The sequence below is a fragment of the Alosa pseudoharengus genome, unplaced genomic scaffold, assembly GCF_046254945.1.
Source record: "Alosa pseudoharengus isolate Yale_2024_CS ecotype anadromous, Long Island Sound unplaced genomic scaffold, YU_APseudo_1.1 YU_APseudo_1.1_scf_21, whole genome shotgun sequence".
Taxonomy (NCBI): Eukaryota; Metazoa; Chordata; class Actinopteri; order Clupeiformes; family Clupeidae; genus Alosa; species Alosa pseudoharengus.
In genome coordinates this window covers 21921677-21943304 of record NW_027468674.1, presented here as the reverse complement: position 1 = coordinate 21943304, position 21628 = coordinate 21921677, and the positions used below count along the sequence as shown (strand labels likewise).

Here is a 21628-nt window from a genome sequence, read left to right as displayed (position 1 = left end):
CCCTCTCCTCCTCTCCTCTCCTTTCCCCTCCTATCCTCCACTCCTCTCCTTAGCCCTCCTATCCTCCACTCCTCTCCTTAGCCCTCTCTCCTCCTCTCCTCTCCTTTCCCCTCCTATCCTCCACTCCTCTCCTTAGCCCCCTCTCCTCCACTCCTCTCCTTAGCCCCCTCTCCTCCACTCCTCTCCTTTCCCCTCCTATCCTCCACTCCTCTCCTTAGCCCCCTCTCCTCCACTCCTCTCCTTAGCCCCCTCTCCTCCACTCCTCTCCTTAGCCCTCCTATCCTCCACTCCTCTCCTTTCCCCTCCTATCTTCCACTCCTCTCCTTAGCCTCCTATCCTCCACTCCTCTCCTTTCCCCTCCTATCCTCCACTCCTCTCCTTAGCCCCCTCTCCTCCTCTCCTCTCCTTTCCCCTCCTATCCTCCACTCCTCTCCTTAGCCCCCTCTCCTCCTCTCCTCTCCTTTCCCCTCCTATCCTCCACTCCTCTCCTTAGCCCCCTCTCCTCCTCTCCTCTCCTTTCCCCTCCTATCCTCCACTCCTCTCCTTAGCCCCCTCTCCTCCTCTCCTCTCCTTTCCCCTCCTATCCTCCACTCCTCTCTTTAGCCCCCTCTCCTCCACTCCTCTCCTTAGCCCCCTCTCCTCCTCTCCTCTCCTTTCCCCTCCTATCCTCCACTCCTCTCTTTAGCCCCCTCTCCTCCACTCCTCTCCTTAGCCCCCTCTCCTCCTCTCCTCTCCTTTCCCCTCCTATCCTCCACTCCTCTCTTTAGCCCCCTCTCCTCCACTCCTCTCCTTAGCCCCCTCTCCTCCTCTCCTCTCCTTTCCCCTCCTATCCTCCACTCCTCTCTTTAGCCCCCTCTCCTCCACTCCTCTCCTTAGCCCTCCTATCCTCCACTCCTCTCCTTAGCCCCCTCTCCTCCTCTCCTCTCCTTTCCCCTCCTATCCTCCACTCCTCTCCTTAGCCCCCTATCCTCCACTCCTCTCCTTAGCCCCCTCTCCTCCTCTCCTTTCCCCTCCTATCCTCCACTCCTATCCTCCACTCCTCTCCTCCTCTCCACTTCCTTCTTCCTCTCTTCCTTCCTCTCCTGTCTCTGCTTCTCTCTGGGCTCTCCCCTCTCCTCGCTTGTCCACTGCTCTCCCGTCCTCTTTTCCTCCCTCATCTCCTCTCTCTCTCATCTCCTTCTCTCCTTTCTCGGTCCGCTAGGTCCCAAAAGACCTGTGTTTAAGTCAAGGCTGTTTCTGACTGAGGATAGAGTTTAATCACAGTAATCTTTCCCCCTGCACAAATCCTTTCCTTTTAGGAATGTTTTATCCAAATCTTCACATTGAGTGGAGTGCATTCATTTTATTTCTTTGTTTGCCTTTTGTCATGTTTTGAGTTCTTGTTCAAAGGGAACTTACTAAAGTAGCCTGGTGTAGCACTCTCTGATGCAGAAATTATTTATCACTACAAAGAGGTAACATAAGCCAGCTTGAGGGGAAAATAAGCCTGGTATTTACCCTAACCCTCTGCTTGTGTGTGTGTGTGTGTGTGTGTGTGTTTAACAGGAAGCTGGGAGATTTCCGGCCTATAAGGAGATGGTGGCGGAGTACAGTTGGCTCAATCAATGTAAACATCCTTTGACTAAGCACACACACACAGACACACGTACCCACACACACACACACTTCATCACATATTAATTAGATTTGTTCAATCTATCTCAATCAGTCTTCATGTTTGTAGCTTTTATTTATTAGTTCTTGAGCTTTATGAAATATACATAATGATATAAAGTACATACCGGTACTTTATATTGCCTATACAATGTTCTGTGTATTGTGCATCTGTATTTGTTGGGCTATTTGTTCATGCATTATGTGTGTGCTTATCTGTTTATGTTTGTGTGTGTGTGTGTGTGTGTGTGTGTGTTTGTGTGTTTCAAGTATGCACACAGTATATGTGTGTGCATCTGTGTATTCCCTCCACCTCTCAATTTATCACACATTTTTTATTTTTCCCACAATCCTCTATCCTTCCCCAACCCATGCCACCCCCCACAGCTCGCCAGTCGTCCTCTCAGGGTTCAGACTCCATGTCCACGGCCTCCTCACTCTCCTCCGGCACCCCCCTCAGCTCCCTCAGTGGTCTCTCCCAGATGCTGCTAGCTCCAGCCGGGGAGAGGGTGGAAACTTCCATGCAGACAGAGGTGGCGGGGGGGTCCAGCGTGCGCAGCCGGGGACCCCTGGAGCTGCTGCAGGACACACTGATCGGAAGCGGAGGCAGTAGCAGCCGGGGATCGGGCAGCAGGAGCGGGGGCGAGTCCAGGAAGAACTCTCTCCTGATGGCGCTTAGCCGACCCAGTCCACCAATCAGACGCACGCAGAGTCACATGACCGTAGCAGGTGAGGGGATTGGCAGGGGGAAGGGGGTGTTCCGGGGTTCTTATCCTATGGAAATCTGTTTCTTAAGGGAAAACCTTAGTGAGCAGGCAATATAACTCATTTCATAAAATGCTCTGAAAGCATGAAACAAGTGAAAACAAGTGAACGTTGTGAAAAGACCCCGAGGGAACGTCACATATCAAAGGTCCTCAAAACGTTCCCAGGACATCCTGGACGTCCCCAAATAATGTCCCCCTAATGTCATCTCCCAGAGGAGACCCAGAGGAAGCAGAAGAAGCAGCAGGAGAGGGAGCGAGGGGCAGAGGAGAGCCCTACAGCCCTGCAGCGCTCCAAGACCTTCGTCAACTCGCTGTTCCGTGGCGTGCGCCGCAGAGACACCTCCAGGGGGCGCTCCAAGTCCCCCGCAGGTAAGAGCAGGCCAGAGGGGACCAGAGGAGAAGCCTCTTGCTGCAACCTGTGCTGGAATGTTAACCCAGTCCACATCCGAGGCGGCCATGTTTGCTTACAGATCGAAATCCTGAGGTCTGTTTGTGTGACAGTCAGGAAGACTTCAGACTCTCTGAAGCCGGACATTTACACCTCTGGTCTTATGGGTGTGTGTGTTTGTTTGTTAACATGTGTGTGTCTCTGTGTGTGGTGGTGTGTTGATGATCATGATTCTGTACCCGCCGTGGGTTTATGTTGACGGTCACAAAGCTGCTTGTCAGCTGTTTGTGTGTGTGTGTGTGTGTGTATAGGTAAAGAGAAGGCTGGGCGTCGTGTCCCTGACGCTGATGCCCTGGCTGCGTTGGCGGCGGTGGAAGACATGTCCTGGAGACTGCTGGGAGAGGATGAAGTGGCTGCCATCATGACACTCTGTGGGAGAGTGAGTACGGCAAGACATAGGGTCCAAACAGAGCGAGCAAAACACCCCGCATTCATTCTATAAAATATATGTCCTCATAAGTACTCATTATGAGTCATTCTGCTACTAGAAGTGTATAAAACTAATTACAGTTTCTGTTTTGCATGTAAGACTGTAGTGTAGTATGCCATCACTCGCCACCTTTTTTGTGTTTATTTACTTGTTTGTTTGTATGGTGTGTTTGTTCTGCAGTATCTGACAGATGGTATTGTGGAAAATCTAGTACGCCATCTGCTGGCCATCCTCGACCGGCCAGAGAAGCTGCTCTTACTGCGGGAGGTCAGGTGAGCACTCAGGTCATGTGTAAGAGGTCAAAGGTCAAGAGAGAGACACCTCTGCTGACGTATAAGGTGCATCCCATCCCTCTATTTGTATTTACGGCCTCTCCCCGCGTTCCTCGGTTCTCCAGCTTGTGCCCCGGAAATCGTTCAAAGCTCGACGTCATCAATAATTCCAGCATACAAAGATCTTTTCTTGGTCTATCTACTCATTTATTGTCACTAATGAATCGCTACGGACTTGTTTGATACCGAAAGTTGACAGACGTGGGAGGGAACTTTTCACCTGGACAGCTTGGACTAATGATCGCACAATAGCGACTGACAGCGCTTCCGTATAGGGTGCTCTTGTGTTTCCTCCCGTATTGCTTCTTTCTCCTCAGTCCTATCTCCTCGTTCTCACCTCATCTGGTTGCAATTGGGCAAATGAGACTTGATGACATCAAGCTTTGAATGCTTTCAGGGGCACAAGCTGGAGGATCAAGGAACGAGGAAAGAGGCCACATGCAGATAGAGTGATGGGATGCACCTTACGCACACCTGCAGCCTCCTGCACACTCGCTAGTCTGTTCCGTTGTGTGTTTTCCGAATGCTACGAAGAAGCATTGCCTCGTCTTTGAAAGATTTGACTCGGCAGGGCTCAGTTTTGCCAAGCCATAGTGTCATAGAAGAGGGGAGTGCTTCCCTCCTAAAATGAAGACTGAATCACAGCACCATTAGTTATCTGACCCTTCTGTAAAGGTGTATTTAGTACTGGCTCCTATGTGAGGGAGGACAAGGGGGAGACTTACCCTCATCAGCATTTACATAGATTGATTGTTTGTTTGTTTGGCGTGATTGTGACCAGACTACTGATCCCCGTGGCCGAACTGGAGCTGTTCAACAGTCTGGTGGAGCCCTTTGAGCAGGAGGCCTACGACATCCTCAAATGCCGCTCAAGTGAGTAGAAACATAGAATAGTAAAATTAAGTAAGTAAAATTTATCTGTACAGCGCTTTTCACAGACATGGTCACAAAGTGCTTTACAATGTGCATAGACAATAAGCATAGTCAAATAGTAGAACCCGACCCAAGCCCGACGCAGATGATGTCTCAGTCATTCCCATGCTAGTGATTAAACGTTCATGTTTGTGGATAGCCTGTCTTTAGCCTGTTAAACAGAACAAACAACAAATGGAATTCTTATTGTCTAAAAGAATCAGATGAGCCTGCACACATGCAGGTCACACACAGCGCACATTAAAGGGAAACTTGGCAGGGTTAGCTATATTTCCCCCTCTGCTGGAGAAATTGTGCATTATTCTATTTCAAACTTTGGAAAAAGGTAACACTAAAGCACATGGATTTGTTTACAAGCTAGCGAAACGTTTGGTATAAGTTTGGCAGAACTGTGTGGATGTTACAAGGTAAGAAACACGATTTAAAACGAGTTTTCTTGTTTCTCACTTCTCTTTCCGGGACGGTAGTCTCAATGTTGCAAGGTTGGTTTTCCGCCTGGGGATGCTAGGGGCAGTGGGGAAAGTCACCATTTTCACCGGAACAGGTCATTTAACCATCCAAATGATTTCTAAATGGGTTTATTACATTGAAATAGTTGCCAAGTTCTCCTTTAACACAAGAGGCCCAAGCAAGCATAGCCTATTGAAATAGAATTTTAGTCTTACCATTGACAAAAGTCTTGAAATGAATTGCAACAGTCTTTAAAACTACAGTCCTTCTGTCACTGATCCATATGCATTTTATTTTATTCTCAAAAAACAAATGTTTGCATCATGTGAAGCAGACCTGTTGGTTACCCAACATAATAAGTTATTTTACTGCAAAAGTAAAGTGTCCAGTGCATATCGCCCCCATGTGTCTGAACCTGAACTGAACCCGTCAGGCCGATCGGGCTCGGGTCGAGTAGCCACACTCTAGCCTGGTGGTTAGCCTGTCGTCACTCACAGTAATTGCCTCCTCTGCTCCTCTTCCTTTCCTTTCCTCTTCCCTCTTTCTCCACTCCTTCTCCTCCTCTTCTTTTCCTCTCCTCTTCCTCCTCTCTTCTTTCCCATGTCCCTCTGCAGCGCGGTCCCCTCCTCTGCGCTCTCCACAGTGTGGCCGGACTCCACGGCGCCAGCTCATTACGCCTGTTCCAGGTCAGAATGCCTCTCCTGCTGACCCACACCACAGTTACACTGATTCATATACACACACTTCTGTGCAAACTATCTACGGTAACTAACTATCCAACCATTTATCCAACCATCCACCTTGTCTTTTTGCATTGTACCCATTACAGAATGTTGGTATAGGTTTGACTATACTTTTGTCCCCCTGCCCAGATTTCGTGGTGGCTTATATACAGCAACATAAAGTTACTTTGATAAGTTTCACCATTGTGACACCCCCCACCCCCCTCTTCAAATCGTTTGAACCTCTACGTATAGTTATGTTCAGATGTTTAGCAGTTGTTTCTTTTGTCTCTCCAACCCAACCCAGATTTTCATGGTGGTTTTGAGCTGCAACGGGCAGAGGATGTGGAACGAGAAAACCAGCTGATGGAGGAGCTCCATCGTCTAAAACTCTCTCGGGCCCAGGAGTCGCCAGATCTCCCCCACACCACCAGAGCCTTCACCCCCCTCCTGGACGTCCCCCTGGACCTCTATTATGCCTCGGCCCCCACTGTCCGCATCCGAACCAACCCCACGCTCCCAAACTGGCTGCTGGCCGAGAGCACCAACACCACCTACCCCCGCCTGCTGGAGAATGGCTCGGTCCAGTCCATCTACAGTGATGGGGAGAGGGGTCATACTAACATCGAGAGGGGGAGGATGCCATTCAGGAGCGGGGGAAAGGACAGGATCAAAGAGGAGAGCGATAGAGAAGAGGAAGAGGAAGATGAGGATGTGCCAGTGTTTACAGTGGGGAATGCGCCCAAGTATAAAAGGCCACCGCTCTCACAGGTGTTCAGGGTTCAGGAGAGCTCTGACTCGGACTCGATGGCGCCCCCTGTGGTTTCGGTGGGAGAGCGGCAGCTAAATGGGCAGGGACAGAACAGTGCAGCGGTGTGTGAACTGGACTACGAGTTCACCACGGTTTGCATCTCCAAGACCAAGCAATCTTTAGGTGAGAAGATCTTTTTATCCTCACAAATCCTAAGTGATTTTAGACTACAGCAAATAAGCATCAATTAATTGTCCAGTATTTTCATCTCAGATCCAGGTCTAGTCAGTACGAAGCAAAAAAACTATTAGGATGTTTGGCTACAAAGTCCCATGTGATTTTTTGTCAGAAGCACACAAGATCTGCACATACAGTATCTTGTTTAGGATATAAGTGAAGATATATTTGCAGTACCCTTAAAGACCAACAGATGTCAGTAAAGTCTAATGTAAAGTTTGTTGCAGTGGCTGCATTGTGATCATCCTAAGAAGTGAGGGAAGTTAGTATACGCCTTTATAAAAGGGTAAGGTTAAAGTTGTGTTAATTTCCGTATCTAACGTCCATAGCTGCACTGATTAAAAATAAGTCCAGTTACCAGTTCTCGTTTCAGACCTGCTAATGAGTTTGAGCAGACTTAATAAGGACTGTGGTTTTACACAGGGTCATGTATTCTAGATCCAGATAGCATATAAACTAGTATAATATATACCATAATATATATATAATATGTACAATATAAATATATAGTCCCGGACCTCAATAAGTGCTATAGTAGTGAGCATGATGGACCAGTGCCTGACAATCGGTGGTTGACCAACTTTAATTCCCGAATCCACTGTTGCGAGTTCACATGGCGTCAGATAAAAGTGTCTTTTTAATACCAGTTACCTTTACCATCAGTCACCTTTAGTTTAATAAAGCTCCCCTACCCTGACCGTATGGGGTTGTGGTTTTGTGTGATGCTGTAGGGATCAGTATTTCTGGCGGTGTGGAGTCCAAGGTGCAGCCGGTGGTGAAGATCGAGAAGATTTTCCCAGGAGGAGCAGCCTCCACCAGTGAAGTCCTCAGGGTGAGAGCTCTCTCTCTCTCTCTCTCTCTCTCTCTTTCTCTCACTCACAGACACACATTCTCTCACTCACACACACACACACACTCACAGAGGTAAATAACTCTACTCTAAGGTAAAACACATACACACACACATACACACACACACACACACACACACACACACACACACACACACACACACACACACACACACACATGCATAGCCCAGTAGTGGGGATATCGCCATTTGACCATAATTCACTCTCCTTATCATGACCTAACCCCTCAGATATCTCAGCAGAGGTCATGAGAAGGTATGAAGGTATGAGACCAATAACACACACAAACACACACACTCAAAGCTTCACACATTCAGATGGATGCTGAGATACACACATAAATAGGTGAATCCACAAAGCATACACCCACACACACACACACCCACACACACACACACACACACACACACACACACACACACACACACACACACACAGATACAGACATCACCTTCCACCAAGTTTCTTGAAAATTGGGTCAGTAGTTTTAGCATAATCCTGCCCACAGACAACAGACAAACTGCAGTATAGGTATTCACAGATGGATGGATGGACACACACACACACGCACACGCACACGCACACACACGCACACACACACAGAGAGAGAGAGAGAGAGAGAGAGAGAGAGAGAGAGAGAGAGAGAGAGATACAGCAAGACACACAAATGCACAGAATCAGGCAAAATCACAGACATATGCAAAAATAGATATACACACACACACACACACACACACACACAGACACACACACACACACACACACTGGTCTTGCCATCATCTGTCCTGTCCCTGTCTCCTCTCCATCAGCCCCTCAAACTGCTCGGGTTCTTTGTTATCTTATTTAACAGGACGGCGTCCCAGATTCAGCAGTCAGAAATATCCCACAGTAATTACTGTGTCCCTTCACTAACAACCTTCAATAGCTCTGGACACGGCCTCATATTTAGAAAATAAATCACCTTAGTCACTTCTAACCTCCAATACCTCTCTGGACACAGCCTCACTTTTAGAAAATAAATCCTCTTAGTTAATAACAACTTTCAATACACGTCGTCCTCAAGTTGGATTATAAATCACCTCTATCACATGCTCCTAAGGGTTAACCATAACCTTAACTCACATAAAGGTAGACTGAAAACTGAAAAAATAAATCACCCCTGTCACTCATTCCCTCACTAACTCACACAAAGCTTGGCTGGACAAACTCAGTCACTAACACATACAAAGGTCGGCCACACACTGCTTTCTGTCCAAAACTGGATGCTGGTTCCTACACTATCTTCCCTTAAAGGAACATGCCAACGTTTTGGGAAATAACCTTATTTGTCGTGTACGTCAAGAGTTAGATAACAGGATACATACTCTCTGTATGTGCAGTAACCCAGTCTAGCCATTAGCCTAGCTTAGCGTAATTCACTGGATGTGGGTTGCACCAGTTGGCTCATAACAGAGACTTTCTAATGAAGAGACACAGCACTCAAAAAATCCTCCATAGAAATGCATGGGGTTAGTTTGTAATGCCAATATGCTAGTTGTCTACACATATCCCACCCCTTCCGCGGCAAAACATCGACATGTGAATACATTGAGCCAATCATGTGGTGTGTTGTGAGTACATTGAGCCAATCGTGTGGTGTGTTGTGAAGACATTGTGCCAATCATGTGTTTTTATCTCGCAGCTGGTGCAAGGCTGGTGTCGTGAAGCCTTGCGCACGCGCATTTCTGCCGAAATAGATGCCCGATAAGTCCCCAAAAAGCGAGATGAATTTGCATACCAAATACTGCTGATTTACTTAGGTGTTTGATCTAGGCTTGTTTGATGAAAAGTGAAAAGTGCTACCCAGTGAAAAAGTGCAAAATGTTTTCATGGTTTTCATGGTCTGAGACTGAAAACATTTTACACTTTTTCAAGTAGGAACTACTGCACCCGCCCAGCCTCGTTTTTTGGGCATGACTCCCAATTGACTCTGGCATATACTTTGTCATTAACTCCCACAAAGGTAGGCTGCACAGTAGTCTGCACAGTGCTCTCTCTCTCTGAAAATGGCTGCTGGAGCCTCCGTCACAAACTCCCACATATTTAGACCTGCTAACCAGTCACTAGCACAAAGGTAAAGGTAGTCTGAACACTGGCTCATGGCAGGGCCATGTTCTTCACTAACTCACACACACTTGGACGGAACACTGATGGTGACTGTAATGTAATGGGCTTCACGTTGCTTCCTGTCAGATGATAAATAAACTGAGGAGGGCAAGTCTTCAATAACCACCAGGCAGGAAATAGTCACTTTGATGGGCTAAAATATCCGGATCCTTCAATAATCCCTCTGATGGTTGACTGGATATTGATGGCTAGCCTGAGAGAGTTGTCTCATTATGCGGTAATTGTGCATGACCAACTGAGGTTGATTGTGGTTATGCCAGAGCTGTCTCATATGCACCTACGCTGAACAACTGCACACACAATGCCTTGGAAGATGTTTGCTGTAATTCCGGATTCGGTAAGAGTTGTATGTACCAATTTAAGTTTAATTTAACCCCTCGATAACGCCTCTTAGAAATGACAAATGAACTGACATGACCAGACCAATTCTCAAGTGACAAATAAACTACAGAGAAATATACAGAGCCACAAGAGCATAGATCAGACAGCGTTTGCTTTCCAAATAAGTTTTTCATCAAGCATTTGACTTTCATCAAGTAACCAAGTCAGTAAGTCATACAATTCAACCTACAAGCTGTTTCATTCAAATGTCATTCATGAGTCAACTCTACGGAAAATTACTGTGTTTAAAAATATCTCTGTCACATCACATTCCTGATGTGCACTTCTGACCCTGTGCTGTAATGAGAAAGCGAGAGGCAGAGGCAGAGGAGTTATTTAGCAGTAGGTGTGTGAGTGTGAGTGTGTGTGTGATTGTGAGAGAGAAAGGTCATAGAGAGTTATTTACTGTGTGTGTGTGTGTGTGTGTGTGTGTGTGTGTGTGTGAGAGAGAGAGAGAGAGAGAGAAAGCGAGAGAGAGAGAGAAAGGTCATAGAGATGGAGAGGAGTTTTGTGGGAGGTGTGTGTGTGTGCTTGCATGAGATATTAGTGTTATTGGCCTGTTTGTGTGTTTGTGTGTGTGTGTGTAAGGAGAGAGAGAGTAAAAAAGAAAAAAGAGGCCATGTACAGTTAATGGAGAAGAGTTATTTCGAGGGAGGTGTATGTATGTACATGCATTAGTAAAATGAGTTATTTACCTCTCTGTGTGTTTGTGTGTACTGCTCTCACACCCCTCCCTGCCTTCCCTCCAGACTGGCTATTAGCTAGTGTCAGTGTGTGTATGTGTGTGCGCTCGTCTATGTGTGTGTGGGTGCACGCTCGTATATGTGTGTGTGTGCGCCTGTGTACGCGCTCCTGTATGTGTATATATGTGTGTGTGTGTGTGCGCGCTTGTGTATTCGCTCCTGTATGTATGTGTGTGCGTGTACGTAGTACTGCTCTCACACCCCTCCCTGCCTCCCCTCCAGGCTGGCTATGAGCTGGAGTCGGTGGACGGCGTGTCCCTGGCCGGGGTGACCCATCAGCAGGCAGTGGACATCATCCGCCAGGCCTTCAGCCACAAGGCCAAGGACCCCATGGAGCTCATGGTCAAAGTCCCCAAGGGTCCCTGAGCCGCACCCTGGGACAGGCACACACACACCACCCACCCGCTGGGCTCTCCACCCACCTGGACCAGCAGGCTGACGGGCCAGACCAGAACAGACCGCAGACCGTAGTAGGGGACTCTGGCAGTGGGAGCTAAATGGAGGAAGGCCCCACACGGAAACAGTACCAATGGCTGGCTAGCAAATTGCAGGTTGGCCCTCTAGAAACAGAGAGAGGGAGAGAGAGATTTGGAGATACTGAGATAAGCATTTTCCAATATCTCAAAGGCAGTGAATATGGATCTGAAGACGTAGCTCCTTTGTTGACTATGTTGTGTATGGTGAAGATGGTGCAGCTGTGTGGGACTGCAGTGCACACTGAGCTTTAGGGGTTCGGAGACCAGAGGCTACTGAAAGCTACTGACGAAAACCGTCCCGAGACGGGGGGGGGATACTACTTTTTTGTATCTGTCAGTATATCAGGTGAACTTGCCAGGATAATGGATTCAGTGTGAAAAATAACTAAGTAATATTAAGGAAAAAGGTTCAAAGATGGAGAATCGCTCTTAGGACTGTGCTTAGGCAATCCTACAATGGCAAACACAGTCCTCTTTTTTTACACGCAGAAGCCATTTTAAATGCAGTATGCACATATTAGCCTAATGCCATTCTTTCTCTTCACACAGGTCAAAGGTGAGAGAGGGAGGGGGGGAGAGAAAGTTACAAAACATTATATTCCTGCACGTATTATCCATGCGTCTGCATGTTTTGATTAAAATGAACTTTGCAGTCGTAGTTGTATTTATGCCATGTTTTTTCTTTTTTTATTAAACAAAAATTTGGTTGGTAGAAGAAATTTACAACATGAAAAATATACATTATAATGACTTCGTACAAATACTGTGAATAAAAAATTATAATATAAAGCCATGAATCACATTCACGCGCAAAAAATTTAAACAAAAACAACGGGGGGAAAAACAACAAACAAAAAACAGATCCTTAGAACAGTAGCTGTGACAATGCCTTGGTCTATTCACAGTGACTACCCTATCTCTATGTACAATATTCATTAAAGAAATCTAGTATATTTTCATAAACATTTATTTATATATTTACTTTTTCATAAGGTGTAAATATACACATTCTCATTGTCATTAGCAACAAAAGAGATAGCCATTAGACGTTCCCATGCTAACAGTCATTTGGGAACAGAAACAAGTCTTGGTTGCTTTGGGGTCAAAACGGACCAACTTAAAGATGACTAAAACAGGTATATCTAATTCCTGAATAATCATTTAAAAAGAACAGTTCAACAAATTATACCTTTTCCAAAATAACTCCAAAAGAAAATAAAAGAAAATAACGATTAACACATGCAATACGCATGTTTGAGAGGACGCCATTTCTCGTCTAAGTCGACAAAAACAAAATCCCGAAATCAAGTCTTATTTCTGTTTAACAACTGCTTTGGTGACAGAGGAACACTACTGAAAGCTTAGCTAGTAGACGGTCATCCATAAACGGAACATTATTTGCCCGTCATCATACAGTATATCAAACCAAAGGATACAGAGCAGTATTATTCATGCCCATGTCATCCTACCCAAGGCAGAGAATACGTTTTCATTGTTAGCAAGGCATCACACTCTTCATTGGTAAGTTAATGGTCTTCACAACCGGACTGAATGCAGGAAGACTGTGCTGAATGCTTGGTAATGCACTGTGACATAGGCATCTCTCTATCATCAGGAGGACCTTCATTTAAATAAAAAAAGAAAAACCTTGGCGATCAAAAAAAGCTTTAACCACTCATACATTGCATGTTTGTTTTTCTTCACTATGTGCGTGTTTCTGTGTGGGGAAAAAACTTGTGCAGTTGTATGTGAGACACTAACAGCTGATGTTTATGAGCATACAGCTGTTAAACCTCGGAAACACCACTAGGCCTAGTCCTAGACTAACTGCCGCCGTCTCTGTAAAGTACTGTTAAATATTAGTGTGTAGTCCTAAACCTGGTTGGTCTATGACCGTGAAACTAGTTCAAAAAGTAGTAAAGTGCAGAGGATTGTGTAGCTATTTATGGCAAACCAAAACTGAGCTCTCCTGCAGCATTTGTTTCAGGCAGTTCCAAAATGGCTGCCATGCCATTGGTCCTTTTCTGCATTCCTGATGCTACACCCCATAGTGTAGATGGGGTGTAGCATCCCCCCAACAGGACAGAACCAGACAACTACGAGAGGGGGGTGGTGAGTGAGTGTGTGAAAGAAAGTGAGACAGAGACTGTGTATGTTTGTGTGTGTGTGTGTGTGTGTGTGTGTGTGTAGGGAACAGAGTAAAGTGAGGCAACCTCTAGAGAAAGTAGTGTTAAGGAGGTCGCAGGAAGACAAAAGTCAGATAAGACCGCTGCGGCGTTCAAATCTCAGTCGCCGTGACGTCATCAAAGTTGATCTCGTTGCCGCTGCCCCCGTCATCCTCGTCGTCCAGCTCGCGCGCCTCCAGCTCCATGTGGAGGTCGCGCAGGGCGCCCTCTAGCTGTCGGTTGCGGCGGTACATCTGCACGTAGTTCTGCTGCAGCTGCTTCTGGTAGCGGATGACCTTCTCCTTCTCCTCCTCCCAGCTGCGCCGCTCCTCCTCGAAGGCCGACACCTGCTTCGCCTGCCGCTGGCGCTCGGACACGAGCTCTTCACGCAGACACTCGCTCTCCTGCTGCTGATGCCACGCCTCCCCAGAGGCCCCAGCTACTGCCCCTGCTGCCGCTGTTGTTTATGAAATATCACAAACAACAACAAAACAGCAATCAGTTAGTGCTGCAACTTTCAACAACATGCAATATTATTGATGTCATAATTCTTTGACAATGTATGTGACGTAATGATGTGATACATATTCTTGTGTTTCTTTCGTTTAGAGTGTGAGCCACATTACTACTTAACACATTTACCACATTATCACACTTATGTGACTACGGGATTCCCAAATTTGTGGGGTCTGTTTGAGTCTAATTCAACATGGGAAAGAAACAACATTTCCATCTCCATAATTTCTATAGCCTTGCAAAATTATCGACCAATGTCTGCTTCCCTTAGAACCAGAGAAATATAGCCATCATGAAACATCCAGTGTCTGAGTTATCATCTATGGGGCAATTTTTGGAGCAATGTTGCTTCCCTGTTTATTGCAGTTTGGGCACATTCCTACAGATATTGGACATTTTCTTTCAAACTATAATTATCAGTCGGCAAACTGTCATGATCATGTAATCAACACGTAGAACCGGTTATCCGCTTGAAGTCCTTCTCACCTCCTGCCGCTCGTCGCGCCTCCTCCTCGGCCTCCTGCTGCGCCTCCTTGAGGGAGGCCAGCTCCTCATCGAGCCGCGCCACTTTCTGCCGGAGCAGCTCGGCCTCACTCTTGCGCCGCTGCAGCTCGTTCTCGCACACCTCCAGCTCCAGCTGCCGCGTGCGGGCCGACGCCAGCGCCTCCTGGAGCTGTACCTGGCCGGCCTCGCGGTCCGCCCGTGTCTCCCGCAGCTGCCCGCGTAGGGTCATCACCTCGCCCACGCGCTGGGCCAGCTCCGCCTGCAGGTCCTTCAGCTGCTGCTTCAGCAGAGAGATCTCCCCTGACTTCTGACATACCTACAGGTGCAGAGGTGAAGAGGACAGAGGGGTTCAACATTTTCTCACACACCTACAGGTACAGAGGCAGCTGGTACCTGTAGGTGAGGTTGATAAACACCTTTCTAGAGGTTGATAAACACCTTTCTATTGAACCAATAGTATCACAGTATCACTGCCCCTTAACAAACATGATCGAGGGGCACTGCCCATGGGTTCGAGTCCAACCGGTAACTTCCCGATCCAGCCCCTTCTCTCTCCCCCACTTCTTTCCTCTCTTTTCCTTCCTATCGGATTAAAAGCATGATCACATGAGACTTTTAGGTCCACATGTGCTACATCCTCTGATTAAAAGGAGCCAGACAGACCATATGCCATTAAGTCCCTACCTCTGCTTCATATTTTAACAGGACACAATCTTCATTTTTGTCATGACCAGGAGGCACTGTTAGAGGTCATAAAGTGAGTGAGTGGAGAAACGAGCAGGATGGAGAGAATGAGTGCAGAAAAAGACGGGTACAAAGAGTTTGATAGCAGACAGAGATACCGCCACCAGAGACACAAAGACATACACACACACACACACACACACACTATCCATCATCCATAAACAGCCCAGAGGCTTGGGGGTGTGTAGCTAGCTACCCAGATACTACCCGTGGCGCGAGTCTGGCCTGGCCCTGGCTCTGATGTGGCCCAGATCCGGCTATCCGGGTGAGGCCAAGATGCCAAACGGGGCCCAGGAAGTAATTTGCACGGGTAATAGTGGGAATCTGGGCCAAGGATTGCATGAGGTTTGTGCCTTAAGCAGAGCAGCCTGCTTTTCAGGATTCCTTCCCACAGAGAGAATGGAAGAAGGGAAAGAGAATGATCTCGTTATCTGGTTAGACAACACAGAATTCCTGGTGTGCGGTCGCTCCGCCGCACTGTAAACATTCCTAGCCTTTAATTACACCGACGCATCACAGTCAGCGCTAATCCATCATCTACAGGTAGAGCTGTTTATATGAAGACGCATTAGCCCTGCCTTAAAGGAACACGACAACTTTTTGGAAAATAACCTCATTTGTTGTCTACACCAGAGTTAGATAAGAGGATACATGCCCCATTCTTCTCTGTTTGACACTTTTGCCCTAGCTTAGCATAATTCACTATAAGTGGGCTGTTCCAGTTAGCCTAAAGCTAGCCTAACGGGAGAGTACATAGCTAAGAGACAAGCCTGGGTAAGTTAACTCATAGTAAGTGGTAAAACTTTTGGCTTTGTTTTTCTAAGTGTATGAAACAATTAGGAAGTTTTCCTCTGGTAAAACCAAATACTTAAAATACACCTCAAGGTATCTCAGTCGACACTAGCCCATAGTCTACAGGTAGAAGTGTTTATATAAAGACACACTTTGTAGTTATCAGTGTCCTAGTTTCCTGCAGAGGGCACAGCCGCCGCAGGGGTGTGACGCACGCATGTGTGTGTGAGTGTCGCGTCAACTGTGGGTAAAAAACAGCCTCTTTCACCTGTCAACATCTGTACTGGGCGAACAGAGAGCAAACAACCTGTCTGCCATGGAATGTGGACTAATAAACTCAAAAGTGTTGTGAATGCACCTTGTACCAAAGAATGCACCTTGATAAACTCCTCTCTCTGCACAGCTTCTACATCTGCTAAAACATCTAAAAGCACCAGAAGCAACTATAACTTCTTTAAGATTGAGCCTGAAAGAAACAAAACACACTACAGAACTAAAACAGAAGAAATACCAATGCCATTCTAAGGTTAGATTTCATTCAAGTAAGAGTGACATTAGCCAAATTGTTTTCCAAGTTAACTTTGCCTTTCTGCTTGCATACGGTATGTATGTGGGTTTTACAAAAAGACACTGTGCGTACACTGTAGTGGTGAAGGAACACAAGCTCTATTCTGTGTGCAGGTACATCTGTGTCAAACATTTGGAGAGCGTACTACAACCACAATCCTGAATTGCGTAAACTGTATGAATACTAAAGATGGCGCCAGTTCCAGATGGTGCCATAAATTCACATTCAAAATACTGACAAACTACATGGTAAGGCAGCATTAAACATAAGCATTCCCATGTCTCCTCAAGCATTCCCATCACCTGGCCTTGGCATGGCTACAACAGACTTTAATTTGACCTTCAACCTTTGGTCCCTCGTGTACTCCCCTCCCGGGGCTTAAAGCAAGAAAATATCTGACACAGCCTGGCTCACACCAACATTCCAGCACAGCGCCTGAGAACTTCAAGCCCTGTCCTCCTCCTGCTCACCTCAGGTAGGAGGTCCAGCATGAAAAACAAGTGCTCCAAGACACGCTCCTTTCACAATAAACTGCTTTGTGTTTCATTTGACCTTTGACCTCCCCTCTCTCATGCTCCTCCTCACCTCCCACTTGGTCTCCTCGAGACGCGGCCCCAGCTGGGTCTTCTCCCGCTCGTATTTGGCGCAGCGCTCCTCCAGTTGCTCCCGCTCCTGCAGGAGGTGCCCGAAGTCCTCCTGCAGCTTCTTCTTCTCCGTCTGCAGCTGAAAGACCTGCAGCTGCAGCAGCTGCTGGGAGCGCTGGGCCTTCTGCGAGGCCTGCTGCATGCGCGACGCGCAGCTCTGCCGCAGCTCCTCCATCTCCAGCTCACAGCGTTTCTGCTTCTCCTCATACACCTGCAGGGGGGCAGCAAAATCGGCGAGACACATGAGTCAGGATTTTGGAGGGTGCTCACTTCTGCCCACGTTGTCACAAAACAAGCCAATTAGGTGCAACATCACTGGTGGACACAAATATTATCTATGTGGGTTGTTGGATGAGCTGGCAATTTTCTGTTAGGAGGATCAGCCATTCCACATGGATGGAATAATTTGTCATCAGTAATGTGGCAGATCATTGGCTTGTTTGTGAAAATGACATGGGTGCTTGGTGGGACAGACATTATATAGATGGTCACCAACAATCTACAGATTTTCAGATTATAAACAAACTTCGTGTTGAAATGCTGTAAACTACAATTTATGGTTAAGGTTAAATTAATAAATAAGAACTGGTAGAGCAAACTCAGCAAATTCATACAATGGTAATTTTTGATATATAGCACAAATACGTCTGTGCTAGAGAAATAACTAAATGGTAAAAATTGAATTATATTTCTACGTTTTCCTTGATCATTTAAGAAATTTAATTTGATCATAAATTGGCATGGGTTGGGGTAGATGTTGTGGTGGTGTCCGACCTGGCATATGGCCACCTCGTTCTCGTCCAGGTTTTCCCGGAGCTCCTGCAGCTCCAGGTCCCTCTCCCTCAGCTTGTCCTCCAGGTCCCTGACCAGCTGCTCGTACGCCTCGGCCTGGGAAGGCGACCGGCCACAGGAGCCACAATCCGTTAGGGGCACCCCCCCACCTCCTCCGCCACCACCACCACTACGTACCCCCATGCCAGTCAGGGAGCCGGTGCTCTTGCTGGACGAGGAGCGGCCGCTGTCCGAGCTTGTGTGGCCGTGGCTGATGGGGGGTGGGGGTGGCGGCGGTGGCATCGATGTCAGCTTGACTGGGTCGGACATGGGTGCCCCGGAAAAGTCGCTTTGACCAGGGCTGTAGGCACCGCCACCACCACCGGCGCTGTTGTAGGTGGGGAGGCTTGAAAGCGAGTTCCGTCCGGAGTCGGACAGCGAGAGGGAGCACGACTGGCTCATGAGGCCGTTCCGGCTGCCGCTGTAGGAGCTGCGCCGCTCCGAACAAACTGCAGAGGGCGCCAGCTCGCTCGGGCCTGGCGCCAGAAGGTTCAGGTTGCCCTGGCTGTTCGAGAGAGCGCCCCCTAGCCTTGGGGAGAGGTACTGCATGTTGCTGCGGCTCTTGGGCACAACGGGTTTAAAGGCAGTGGGTCTGATGATGGCCTTCTCAATGTTCTGGGACCAAAAGAAAAAGAAAAAAAAAATCAGATGAAAACAACCTTACAGCAACAAATTAAAAGTGTCTGGAAATATCTGGAATTTGGCTTAATAATACAAAGAAAGAATAATACAAATTGTACAAACAAATCATGAATGAAGGCATTTTTAATTAATGAACAAGGTATGCAGTTATTTAAAAGTAACACCTTGAGTTAAAGTACTATTCCTAATCGATTCCTACAAAGGTCCCTCAACTTCACCCACATAGACACAACTAAATGCGCTTCTCTTCTCACCCTTTCTAGTTTCCCAGACACGGGTACGAGTCGAGGAGGAGCTCCGTCACTCCCACTCCTGGCCGGCCTGCCCATCACTTCCTCCATGTCACTTCCTGGGCTGGGCGGTGCGGGCGCAACGTGCCTCTCCTCCCAGTCCTCGCCGGGGAAGTCGTCGCTCAGGTAAGTCCGGTGCCGATGCGTCTGTCCCGCCGCCACCAGCGGCTGCCTCTTCCCGGCCGCGCCACTGCTCACACCCAGTAGAGGCTCATGGGTAATGTCCTGAGGGTGGTAGCGTCCTGTGGCGGCGTGCGTGGGTCGGCGGTGCCGGGCGCTGACCCCAGTGACCTCGGGCCCGGGGCGGGAGGGGAAGGCGGTGCGGCTAGCGATGAGGCTGCTGACGGAGCCCATAGTAGTGGCGTTGGTGTCAGGTGGAGGGGGCGAGGGGGCAGTCACGGGGCGGCGGTCACTGGGTGCAGCAGGCGGGGGCTGCACCAGCGCCATGACGATGGCTCAACGGGGCCTCCACAAGCTCTATGGGTAGGACAGGAAATAAGTCAGAATAAAAACAAACAAATAAATACACCCCCCCCCCCCCCCCAATAAACAATCAGTGGACTGCAGAACAGGCATGGGTTGTACAGTCATGGTGCCTTAGGAGACTTCCCCTCACACTGCCACACCCAACACACACACACACACACTTTTTACCCCCTTAGATATATGCACATATTAAACACTTCAAAGTTAACACTAATTGCTTAATTGTTGTGGTTCAATGTTTGGCACTGGCAGCTTTTCTTGATTGGTATTCATCATGTGCATAAAAATTTCCCCCTCAAATCCATTTGCATATGCAACAGAGTTACCAGTTAGGGTGCCTTGCCCTTGACCTGCGTGTTCACCCCCTATGGGGTCCATCTCAATGAGGACATGGCCACAGCTAGGCCCCACTCTACAACACCTCATTAGCCAACTCAGGCCAACAGATGTTTTTCAAGAACTTTTTAAGGTACGCATGAACATTCTTCCTCTCCTTCTCTCACATTCTCAGTCACACACACACACGGACTGATAAATGGGGGCTTGTTAAGGCTAAACTAAACTAAACTTGCTCCTTTTTTGGGACAGAACAGTGGCCTGAAAAAGAACAGAGCTGACCCAGATGTATAAAATGATGGTGGTGTTTTACGGTGAGTGAGTAATCATAACTGCAGTTTGTTTAAAGCCCTCGGCATATCTGTCTACCCAAGAAGCATTCTTAGCATTCAGCCAGTGTTATACCCATAGACTGTAAAAAATAGGTTATACCCAGTAAGATGGCCATTGTGTGGCAATAAGTCTGTAGAGACCATGTAAACACTGTTCTGTTGTGTTTGCTTTAGGAGGGTTTTTTTCACTTATAGAAGTTTCTTCTATAAACTCCATTGATCATCAGAAATGACAAACACAACTGTCAGCTAATTGATGGCGTCTGGTTTTGGCAAAACTATGGAGAACTTATGCTCTCAACACTGCTCTCAAAGTGATGACATCACTTAGCGTGGGCCACTAAATCCTGCCTGCTACAAGGGCTGAAAGCCTGAAAGGTGTTATAACAGTAAATAATGGCAGCCTGCATACTGCTCTGGTGACAAGTTTCTGTTTCTGTTGTGGTACTCAGACTTTAAGGGATGACATCATCAGCAAGCAGCTGTTCCTTCTGCTGAGTCACTCACAGGAACACTTTCATGATGTCACAATGGCTGGTGTTCTAAATCCACCAGACACTGTTCCAACATGTTTGTGATGTAACAAAGTTCCAAATTGCAGGTGTGCACCAGAGCCATGTAGGTAGAGAGATGGCTCTCTACATGGCTCTGGTACGCACAAAATGAACACCTTGGTGACCATGTCACAGCTTCTGTTTTTATTTGTTTGTTGTGATTTGTTCACTAGACAACAACTGACTGATGTTACCAGCCATTATGATGCAGATGTTCTAGAATCAGTGGCTCTAGTCAGAGGAGGTATCTAAGTTACATCTCAGCTATCTCCACCATGAACATTAGCATAGGGTGGGAAAACAGATGGTAACAGATCAGATAACTGATAAATCAAATCAGGCCATTAAAATGCACACAGGTTAAAACGGAGGGTTCAGAAGCTTTCTCTCCCTCACGCACATACACACACACACACATACAATGTTGGCCTGCATAGAGCAAAAGCTTAAGCATCTCAATCAGCCACCTAATTTATACCAGGCAGACTGGCACCAACAGAGCTTGGCGCGCGCACACACACACACGCACACACCGAGAGACACACACATATGCTGTATTTGTTGGTGCCAAGCCTCACCATGCCAAGAGAGGTGCTGTCCTCAAAATGATGTCATTAATCCCACTTTAATTAGCACAGAGTAATGAGCCAATGACCCAATCTCAGATGCTGCCAAAATAAAGAGAGGCTATAAAAATACAGTCTACCATGGACTAGGTCTCCACACACACACACACACACACACACACACACACACACACACACACACACACACACACACACACACACACACACACACACACACACACACACACACACACACACACACACACACACACACACACACACACACACACACACACA

The 21628-nt window shown here is 47.3% G+C and overlaps 2 protein-coding genes across 2 annotated transcripts in view; one reads left to right on the top strand and one right to left on the bottom strand.

Moving 5' to 3' along the window:
• LOC143138261 (PDZ domain-containing protein 7-like) overlaps positions 1 to 11600 on the top strand; it is a 16864-nt gene extending 5264 nt beyond the window's left edge. The window contains exons 6-15 of the mRNA XM_076298759.1: positions 1546 to 1606; positions 2041 to 2382; positions 2634 to 2789; positions 3120 to 3247; positions 3479 to 3570; positions 4412 to 4503; positions 5628 to 5699; positions 6043 to 6669; positions 7455 to 7555; positions 11108 to 11600. Coding sequence (XP_076154874.1) covers positions 1546 to 1606; positions 2041 to 2382; positions 2634 to 2789; positions 3120 to 3247; positions 3479 to 3570; positions 4412 to 4503; positions 5628 to 5699; positions 6043 to 6669; positions 7455 to 7555; positions 11108 to 11251 — 1815 coding nt within the window. The 3' untranslated portion in view covers positions 11252 to 11600. The remainder of the gene's footprint in view (positions 1 to 1545; positions 1607 to 2040; positions 2383 to 2633; positions 2790 to 3119; positions 3248 to 3478; positions 3571 to 4411; positions 4504 to 5627; positions 5700 to 6042; positions 6670 to 7454; positions 7556 to 11107) is intronic.
• A 420-nt stretch (positions 11601 to 12020) lies between these two features.
• Positions 12021 to 21628, bottom strand: part of LOC143137838 (leucine zipper putative tumor suppressor 2 homolog) — a 39259-nt gene continuing 29651 nt past the window's right edge. Inside the window, exons 3-7 of the mRNA XM_076298166.1 lie at positions 19022 to 19534; positions 18069 to 18740; positions 17236 to 17505; positions 14529 to 14862; positions 12021 to 13983 (exon numbers count right to left, since the gene is read on the bottom strand). Coding sequence (XP_076154281.1) covers positions 13640 to 13983; positions 14529 to 14862; positions 17236 to 17505; positions 18069 to 18740; positions 19022 to 19504 — 2103 coding nt within the window. The 5' untranslated portion in view covers positions 19505 to 19534 and the 3' untranslated portion in view covers positions 12021 to 13639. The remainder of the gene's footprint in view (positions 13984 to 14528; positions 14863 to 17235; positions 17506 to 18068; positions 18741 to 19021; positions 19535 to 21628) is intronic.